Raw genomic sequence first — 10,346 nt, forward strand, 5'->3', positions numbered from 1 at the left:
TTTGCCCAGCAAGAGCTGTGAGTGTTTCTCAGCATGTGTCACTTTACACCTTCGCGAGAGGAAACTCACCTCCTCTTTAACATTCTTTCTCTTTAGTAAAGTCTAAATCAGGTCTGCACCAGCAGCCAGCAGGCTTGACGAAAGACGAGGATAGACATAAATATATAAATACAGCTGCTTAAATGACATTCACGTCTTCTCCTAGCATTGTGTCTCATTGTCACAGATCCGACTTCCCTTTAAACCCTGCATTTTATGCTTCACGACGTTTCCGATTGCATGGAAATAATCTGCGGTCAAACTGGTCTCACATTGAACTGTAATTATCAATCTGCATTAAAACCTAACTCACTCGCGCATTAGCCTCGTTTTCCCTGTGATTTATATCCACCGTCACTGGCTCATCGTTTGTGCATGTCACTCACACAGCAGCAAATAGCGGAGAGCTTATCTAGCCTATAACTTTTATGGATTCCTACGCTGCAGAAATAAACCCTGCTAGTCTGCAGCCTTAGCTGTGGTGATAGGTGTCACACCAAAAGTGATAATCTGTCTACAGCTGCATAACTTTATGTCGCGGCTAAAAGTAAAGCTTTGTCTTTGTGAAACATTTGTTGTAAAGATGTGTCTGCACCGCAGTTTAGAGCAATCAGGCGGGCACTTTTCACCAGTGATTCCCAAAGACTGGGTCGGAACCTGCAAATGGGTCGCAGGAGGTTGTTTTTGGGTTCCCAAACCTTTAAGTTAAGATGAATTAAATAATAATTAATTAAAATAATTAATTATAATAATAATTTAAATAACATGCATACAACCAAAAGAGCAGCACTTGAAAATGAGTCATTAACTAATTCAAAATGATACGTTTGACAGATATGTTTTGCTCATCTTTAAAACGTGGTTCACCATGCTGATGCGATTATAATCAGTACCATTGTCTCCAGTGGGTATTTAGTCTCTAATAAACATGATTTAATGAGTGAGATCACATGGCTGGTTTCACCTGTAGGGTGTCTGGGCTCAGCCTCAGAAACAGGGGGAGGAGTCCAGACAATCAGAGGGAACTCTGACTACAGCTCCTCCTCCTTCCTCCTGAGAGCTTCCTGCTGGAGGTTTTTAAGGGTCATCCAGCTAGCAAGAGACCTTGATGCAGACCCAGAACCCACCAGGAGGGATTGCATATCCCATCTAGCCTGGAAACATCTGGGGATCCCTGGGCAAACCCTGCAAAGCCTGTTAACTTGACCTAGAGTTAGGAGGATGACATGGAAACACAATTATCATGTTTGCAGGATATAAGTGGAATGTAATTTAAAGAGTTGTAAATGACATTTACAGCTAAATATTCATAGAAACAACAAGTACTTTTAGGATCCATGTAGTTGTATATTTTCTATGGGATTCTTACCTGTATGACCTGGAGGTAGTGTTCATTCATGTTCAGCTCCACATGGGACATAAACAAGTTCACCTCCTGTCCAAAAGACGTCAGAGGTGAGAAGGTTTTAAAAGGGGCTTTACAGTATTTTACCACAGGTTCCAGTGTAGTGGACAAGGTAAAAGACAAACTGTTGTTACTAGCCACCCCTCTGCAGATGGCACTCCTGGTCTCTCTCTCCATTCTAATTCTGGCTGGGCAGTCTACATGAAGGGGCAGCTGTTCTCTGACTGAGAACCTGATACCACCAACATCACAGGTCAAATATAACCGACAGTAACTCTGAGCAACTGGATGACAAATACACAGGACATTGTTAAGGCTGTGCACTGTTGATATGGAAAGCAGCTGACAGGGGGACATTTGCCTGGAGCTAGTGTGCATTCTATGATATGGCTACAAAGTGGACACCGCAGTGATTGTGTTAGACTGCAAAACGTAGTTGTTTTGTGGTTTTAACAGAAGAATTGGCTGGTTATCAATTGGCTAACCGCTGGTTTGTCTGTTAACTAGCTTCTGTTAAACCTGTCACATAAAAAACAGACACATTTGTGATTTGATATATGTTGGGGATGAGGTTTGGGGGGTCTGGTTTGATGTTGGGCCCCCAGGTTCCGTTAGCTTGAGCCCACCAAATCCCTTAATGCACCCATTGTTATTGACTGACTGACACCACTGCATGGAAACATGAAACTAAATAGCTACACAGCTTATGAATGACCCAGCGACTGTGTGGAAATAAGAGTCTCTAGTCAACCAAAGGAGCTGCAGCTGGACATTAAACTACCACCCCATCAGCATTCATATTCATATTATTGGCTGTTACGGCAATAAGGAAATCGAATGAACATACCACAAATGACCTGCTGCTGCTTATCATGTCTTGTCGTTGTTTTCTGTCCTGCAAAAAAAAAGAAGTGATCAATGTCTGAAACAGGACCAACATTAAAAAACAATGATACTTAAGTAAACAACTCACCGCATGTGAAGATGTTTCCATGCATTTTGTTCAATAATCACCAGTGGAAGTCACCAAAATTAAGTATTTATTTAGATGAAAGTTATTTATAGTAAAACTACAGTATGTGCATGCTACATGCCTACTCTAATGGCAAATCATTGTCCTATTAAAATCACTTAAAAATCAGTCAATCACTGTTATGAAAAGTTGCATTAGGTGGAGATGAATGTCATCTGAAGCATGGAGGGTTAAGCCTCAAGTAGTCAGCTTAAAAAAGAGAGAGTTTCAGGTTTTTGCAGCTTTGTGAAGTGGGAAGAGATTCAACACGACAAGATTAACATGAAGTTTTTTTATTTTAATGTGACAGCACCAAGACAAGATCAGACAATCACATTTGGGTTTGAACATGATGTTGAGTACAGACGACACTGGAGTATAATGTTTTTATCAGGTGACCTTTGTTTCATATACACTTTACAGTGCTGGCTCGCTACACTAATGCACAACTCATTATTTTCCTCTTCACACTGGGCATTGTGTTTCTCCATCACTTTACATACTTGGCGTCAGTTCAATGCACATCCTTAGTTTCATGCGACGAACATGGTTCAGTAACTTCTGATCATATCATGCAAAAACAGGAGTGTTCAAGATGTTGGATTGAGTGGATTAGGTTTGCATCGCTGGATGGAATTTCATGTTAGTTTTATTTTCTACCTTTTAATGCACAAGAAATTTTGAAGGACACAAATCAAGTGTTTCTTATGCAGAAAAAGTCAAAGAAAAATCCCACATTCTCTTAAAGAAAGTGCCTTGATACATATTTTTACAATGAAAAATATGACAACAAAATGATATTGATTTCTTCAACATTTAAAATAAAAATTCCAGTGATTCTGTTTCAGTGTTCAGTGGGGAAATGGAACAGAAATGCATTTAGTGCAGGTTTAGAGGACGATCACTTGCAGATATTCAGACCATTTTTATGCAGAAATACAAATCGGATCACAAGCAGGTTTGATTCACTACCCGTGTACTGGCTTTAAAAACAGTACAAATAAATCACAGCACGATGCCGACACAGGCAAAAGCAGAGGGCAACTTAAATAAATTCAGCTGAAGACTTTTGTTCAACAGTGAGATATCCAGAAATTACAGAACTAAAAAAAAAAAAGAAACGATAACCTACCTTAATCCCATCTATCTCAGCCGACTTTACAGTACAGTTATATAATTCAGCTCACGCACTAGGTCAAAATTAAAAAAAAAGAAAACTTAATTCTTCTATGATTTAGAAGATTAAGGCCATTCAACACTTGCCGTACCATATGAGAAGCTGTTTATCAATGTGACGTTACATCTGTCATGCCACTTCCGGATATGAAGCATCTGGAACAAAACTATTCAGTTACAAAGACGCGAGACCTGAATTCTGTCCTGAAAATCACTTAAAACCCGACAAACAATCAAGTTGACGTTTAACTATCAAACATCTTCTTCCTATCAGACTTGTCTTCAATGTTCTTACGCCAGTCTCCCACGTCACGCAGCTGCTTGTCCTGGGAACAAACACATTCAATTTAGTTTGTTTATTAATGACCTGTTAACATGAGTTTAGCAAGAAATGTTTCAAAGATAAATTATACAAATTATTTTAAAAAGTAAATGGTTATTCCCCCAAGTTGATCACACTCCAGTGTGGCAGCTCTCCACTATACCTTCTCAGGTAATACAAGTTTCAAGAAAAAAAAATCTGACAGTTCTGTAAATGTAAATGTAAAAAAACATAACTTTAACATAACATAATTTTTTTTGTGTGACTACTTTTTGTTGGACTTTTTTTTAATCAATATTTCATATATTAGCTCAGTGTTTAGAAGGGCACTGTCTAATACTGCACCAAATACTAATTTAAATAACTGTAAATGTGATACACCACAAAAATGTGCAACCACTTTTATTTTTCATATGGTTAAGAGAACGTGTAAAAGGAAGCGTCACGCAAGTGGAACTGTTGGCACTGGAACACTTGCGCCCAGGATTGTTTCAGGGGTACACTTCCACCCGCACCCCAGATGCAACCTGGATGAGGAACTAAAGCCATGTCTTAATTGCTACTGAAATTAATCTGTATTTTACAGGTTTATCTATTGTTGATTTTTTTTTTTTTGTTGCTGAAATGGACGTAAATAAATCTGGATGACAAAATATCCATGGAATATCCACGGCTGGACTGAATCTGAGACGGCAGACTACTGGGATGATGAGGGCTCACCTCCTCTTTGACCTCCTTCTTGACCTGCTTCAGGTTGGCCCTCAGGTCCATGTTGACCGTGTGCTTGGAGCCCAGCAGAGCTTTCAGCATGGCGTCAGCAGACATACGTACTTTCTTCAGCCGAGGTCTCTTGAACTTTCCTCTCAGATCCACAATCTTGATGTTGAGATCTCTGACCTTTAGGAGGAAATAAGAGACAACATTATATGAACACATGATATGAAGAGTTAAGGGTACACTGTGTAGAATTGAGTGAAATCTAGAGGTGAAGTTGCATAATTAGAACATAATTGCATAATTAATAGAACAGCATGGTAGACTCCATGGTAGTGGACACATGCATGTAATAGAATGACTTTATACTAAGGTAAAAAAAACAAAGAAACATATCTTTATTTTCGCAATTATTTAAAGAAAAAACGTCATCTGCCTCCATCTTGCCCTCTCCTGCCACTCTTACTTTATTTTCAAACTATTCAACCTGAGCTTTCCCTCATATAATATATGAGGGAAAGCTCAGGTTATATACTCATTTCTAATCCTGTCCATCCTGGTCACTCCCAACAAAACTCTTAAGCTCTACCACCTTCAGCTTCACCTCCTGTCTTTTAGACAGTCTCACTGGATCCAAGCCAACTACCGTCTATAAACTTTCCTTTTCACTTTTTTGCCATCCTCCTGTCACTCGTCCTTGCCTGCACTCTATTCTTTTAATTTTAACATTGTGTTAAGTTTCTGTTGAAAATAGCTCCACAAATAGAAGGTCTGTCTGAGATTGACTCAACAAAGGTGTTTATGAGGGGAATGCAGAGTGATAAAATGGACAGGACGTTTGCTGAAGGTCAGACAAAAGATGACATGAAATGAAACACAGCACCAGCATCTTCAAATAAAAAAATAAATAAAAATATGTGAGAATAACCTGGGTGACTTGAAAACACGCCTTACCTCATTGAGAACCATGTTCAGCTTGAACTCTATGCAGTATCTCTCCTCTTCACTGATGTCAATCTGCTCATGGAGTTTCTTGCAAAGTTCCTGAAGAGAAAAATGTCCTTTTATTTTTCTTTGTAAAGGTTTTGTTTTCGTCTTCTTCTGTTAATCCCACAAAACAGAATCAATTATTTGTGAGATTTTTTGACTTGACTTGGCTTTAAAACCTTCCACATGACTGCATCACACACAGAACGACAACTCGGAGAAGGACTTTTTGGTCTCACCATCAGCTCGTCCTTGTCGTATGGCAGCTCCAGAGGAGGGCATTTCTCTGCCAGAAATGTTTCCCTTTCCCCAGCCTTTACTCCTGCTTCAGCATCCAACAAATTATTGGCCACCACCAGCATACAACTCTGTGGATCACATGGTTATACAAAGTGAAGTCAATGCAGCTGAAATCATACAGCAACATTTCTCCTCGCCTGTCGTTTCTTACCTTCAGAGTATGCTTACGTCTCGCAGACAGCCTTTTCCTGCAGACAGAAGTAGATTTATTAAACTTTAACAGCAGCAATGGACAGGAAATAAACCAAAAGTATATCAGAATCATGCACTGATGATACATTTGAGTTACTAAATGGATTTATGGTATTTATGTAATAAAAAGGTCTTTGCTCCAGTAAAAGAACCTGAACAAATAAAAGCAAAGGTTCAATGAACATTTAACTAATTGCTCCTTGGCCCATCAGCCAAGAGATCGTAAGACATTCATGCGTCAAAGAGACAAAAATTATATTAACTTACTCAGTGTTTGCCATGTTTGCTGCAGGATCCTTCGGTTATATACTGGAAAAACAAAAAAAAGGGGAGGATTGTGGGCATTTGTCCACCACTTCATACAACACATACATCTGTAATATCCTATAAAGTTTTGTGTGATTCCACTTCCTGCTCTGATGTGTCTTATTTTGACATTTTCTGTCCCCATCTCTCACATCTAGAAAGCTGGACAGTTGGACATTAAAGTGCTTTTTAAACGTCACGATAGATTCTGAAAAGGGTTAATAATGTTAATAATCTACATCACTGATGAGTTGCACTGCAGCTTTTGAAAACTCTCCACATAGAAAGAAGCAAAAAGTCTGTTGTTCGCTATGAGCTTTCAGGTCTCACTGTAAGTAAAAATAAATGAACACACAAACACACAGCAGCACGTTAATTAGGCCGGCTAAGCAATGAGCCAACAGGCGCATTATATTCACAAGGTTACTTCAAATCTCAATCTCATCTCACATTTCCCACCTGCCATGGAGGGCTGTACTTGGTCTAAGTGTCAAAGTAGCATCCACGTGAATGCCAGGACCTAAGGTTTCCCAGCAGAATATTGTTAACAGCATCAGATTGGTGCCTGGTGCCATCACTACATTTGGCTGTCTATGTGATTTTTAAGTAAACGTGACAGAGACCACCTTCCTACATTGTTCATGGTCCCGGTCTGACACTCACATGCATATCATGGGCACTTGTGGCCGTAGACCAAGGTCAGCATGGGCATCGTGACCAGTCTAGTCGCAATCTTAACTTCATCACTCGTTTGCTCGACGTCTCACAACTATTACTAACCACAGTTTCCTGTGAACACACCTCACACACTTTCTGACCTTCTGGCAGCTGCACTATCTACCATCGCAAACATGTCTCTAAAGAGTCAAATGGAGCACAACTTTTCTGTGTATATATGTGGATCCCTCTCAACTGAGTAAACAAATATTTGACCACAGTCTGAGTGGCACAGAGGCCAGTGCCAGGGGAACTCGAAGGCCAGATACTCCAAGCCTGAGCTGCTTGTAATGCTTCAGAGCTATGACAGAACAGTGGATTAAGACTCTATTCCTGGAGCCACAGCTGTTCATAACATCTTCATTTGGAAATAACAAAAAAAGCGACAGTAGGTAGGGTTGTCTTTAAAGAAAAGATGACCGACAGCCACTACAGGCATCCTTAAACACATAGTTGGGCCATGAACAAATGGCTGTCAAGTGTAAACCAGGAAAGGGGGGTATCTCCAGGGTCAAGAATGTATTTCAGGACACTCAAAACCTGGTAGACATGACAACGTGTACCTCCGGTGATTGAACAATATCAGCAAAGTTAAATTTGGGATGTGATTCTTGTCTTAAGAAAGTGTGCGGGTGCTATGGGTAGGATTGTTTCCAGAGGGAGGAACGTGGAAGGGTTTGCAGTAACTCGACACCATACCTCTGGAAGCCAAGGCATTAGAGCATATCGCAAAAATAACTTGCTGCTGAGTTGACCTCAGATGCGCACAGTCCATCTGCCGTCCACTGGTCAAAAGGACGTTCAATAGCATTTAAAAAGTTGTATCGAAAATAGAAATAACAACTCCTGTTTCGCTCATCATCCTGTTGTTCTTGTTGAGGTCTGTAAAACTCATAAACCATATTTTAAGTCACGTTAAACAAAAACTGAAAATTGAGCATGCAGAACAGCAACTGATGCTTAAAAAATATGTCAAAGAAAATTGTTCCATAAGATTTCAGAGACAAACAAACCTCCAGATCAAAATGAAATTTGCTATAAAAGCTCCTCTATTGTAGGAATTTGTTTTGACAAGGGACACTTGAGAAGAAAACATGCTAAATTTAGGTGGAGGAGGATTTAAGGAAAGTCTAAAGTGAAGAATGATATAGAGGGTGGCAGCCGCTGCATATTAGTCCAGGTTCTCCACCCGAAACTCATGGCGATGACAGGAGGATAAACAGTGATGGCTCGATTTTCAAGTTCATGCCTTGTAGTGGTGTTCTCTTACAGCACTCTACATCACCAGACCACACATCACAGCTTTACGACTGCAGGCAGCACACTTACACACACACATGGAAGCATTTTTCAACACAGAGAGCAAGCACACCAACCCTCAAACTCCAGAACACCCACTAACAAGACAATTTCAATAAAAAATACTAGTACTTTTTTATTGTACATTCCATATTAACAAATCATAATTATTAAGAATAAAACTTTGCGATACAATCAACTGAAAGGCAAAGTGTATACTTATGCAGCAAAGTTCTTTAACACCAAGCATTAGGAACTAAATATGTGAATGGCTAAAACTCTATAACTGATGAACATAATTCAAAACCTCCTAAATCTTTGGCATTTTACCATCAGCACACACTAACCATCTTGAACGACAGCCGTCCCTCTACATAGAGTCTCATGACTAACTAATCAAATTGTCAGCAAAACACTCACACCAAAAACCTCAACTCAACACTGAAGTAAAAGGAACATGTACGAGACAAAATAAGTCACGTCAAAGACTCTGCAAACAATGAAAATGCCACACACTTTAAGACTGGATCTGCTAAACACACTCAAATCCCACCAAACTGCCACAGAGAGAGGTTCTTACTTTAAGCGAGCAGCGTTGTCAGGGAGCCACAGACACAGACTGAGTTCCAGGCAGACGAAGTGTTAAGAAGGTATATATTGCAATCTCTGATACCTTCTAAATCCTGTACTCTCTCTTTATGGAAGTGGATTACTGGTCAAACCAATGAGCTGGCAAGGTCATGAAATACAGTACAGTGTCATCTGCCCCCTTCCTCAGAGTGCCTCATTATAAATAACCCGCCCTTTAAGATTGTTTTTTTGTATCATCCTGCGCCATTGAGCTTCTGATAGACAAAATGCAGAGAAGTGATGAAACCACAGATGGATTTTGTAATCAACAGTTAATATATATATATATATATATACACAGACACAAATCATTCTGAGGTTTCCCATAATAGAACACTGAGTGACACGCTGCTGGATGAAACCTCTGTCACCAGCGACAGACAAATGCTGTATTTGTTCATTTATTGTCATGATAAAAAGTGCATTTGAATGAATGGATTGGATGTTTTATTCTGACAGTATTTCTTACTCTAAATATAATATATTTGGATTGGATTTATGTTAAATCAGTTGGTTTAAAGGTAGAACTTTATATTACAATACAATAACAATATGGTGATAGTATGATAGTAAATAAGGATCAAGCAGTAACAACATGGTGACATCATCTCTAATAATTAGGAGAAATTATAATGTTATGGTACAAAATAATATCAAGGTAAAAACCCTCTAACATTACTATAAGTGTAACATCTGCACCTGAAAATGGATAATTGCCATATTATACCATTAAAATTCATTATTCTTCATTTCACACACATTGTTAATACCAAGCTATTACTTGCTAATTTTGTCCCTTTGTTCCCAATTTAAAGGACCAGTACGTGGGACTTTGTGGCATCTAGAGGTGAAGTTGCATATTGTCACAGACTGAAAATCTACAACTGAATACTGCTTCTCATCCATAGAGACAGTGTTTGATTGATCCATTCAGCTGTAAGGCACAAAGAAACTATACAGTAAACTGTGGCAGATTCCATGGGAGGAAAATATTTCCAACGTGTAATATCAAGGGATCGTTCTAAACAATCAAAAACCTCACCAGTTCTTTCTTTCAGGAGATACTGGACCCTTAATATTAAAAGTATTGACATGATAGCACACACAAAGCAGGGTGTTTGTGTGTCTAAACAAATTGAGCTTTTTACCCTGATAACAACCAAGCACAACAACATTTTGTGCATTTGGTAAACACTAAAACTCAAACGTCAAGCCTGATTTTAGAGGAACTTTACTAACACTGGCTT

General features: G+C 39.2%; 1 protein-coding gene across 2 annotated transcripts; it reads right to left on the reverse strand.

Moving 5' to 3' along the window:
• Positions 1-2,733: 2,733 nt before the first annotated feature.
• On the reverse strand, positions 2,734-9,136 carry LOC122776093 (troponin I, fast skeletal muscle-like). Of its 2 annotated transcripts, none has more exons than XM_044036466.1 (7): positions 9,050-9,136; positions 6,415-6,456; positions 6,107-6,143; positions 5,895-6,023; positions 5,623-5,712; positions 4,675-4,851; positions 2,734-3,958 (listed from the first exon to the last, which is right to left on the reverse strand). In XM_044036466.1, exons 2-7 carry the CDS (start codon positions 6,426-6,428, stop codon positions 3,878-3,880), a joined length of 528 nt encoding a protein of 175 aa, XP_043892401.1. In that variant the 5' UTR covers positions 6,429-6,456; positions 9,050-9,136; the 3' UTR covers positions 2,734-3,877. The 2 variants fall into 2 exon arrangements, with proteins under 2 accessions (XP_043892401.1, XP_043892402.1); XM_044036467.1 differs by lacking the exon at positions 9,050-9,136 and adding an exon at positions 6,913-6,931.
• Between the last annotated feature and the right edge of the window lie 1,210 nt (positions 9,137-10,346).

Source organism: Solea senegalensis, linkage group LG10 (genome assembly GCF_019176455.1).
Source record: "Solea senegalensis isolate Sse05_10M linkage group LG10, IFAPA_SoseM_1, whole genome shotgun sequence".
NCBI classification, from domain to species: Eukaryota; Metazoa; Chordata; class Actinopteri; order Pleuronectiformes; family Soleidae; genus Solea; species Solea senegalensis.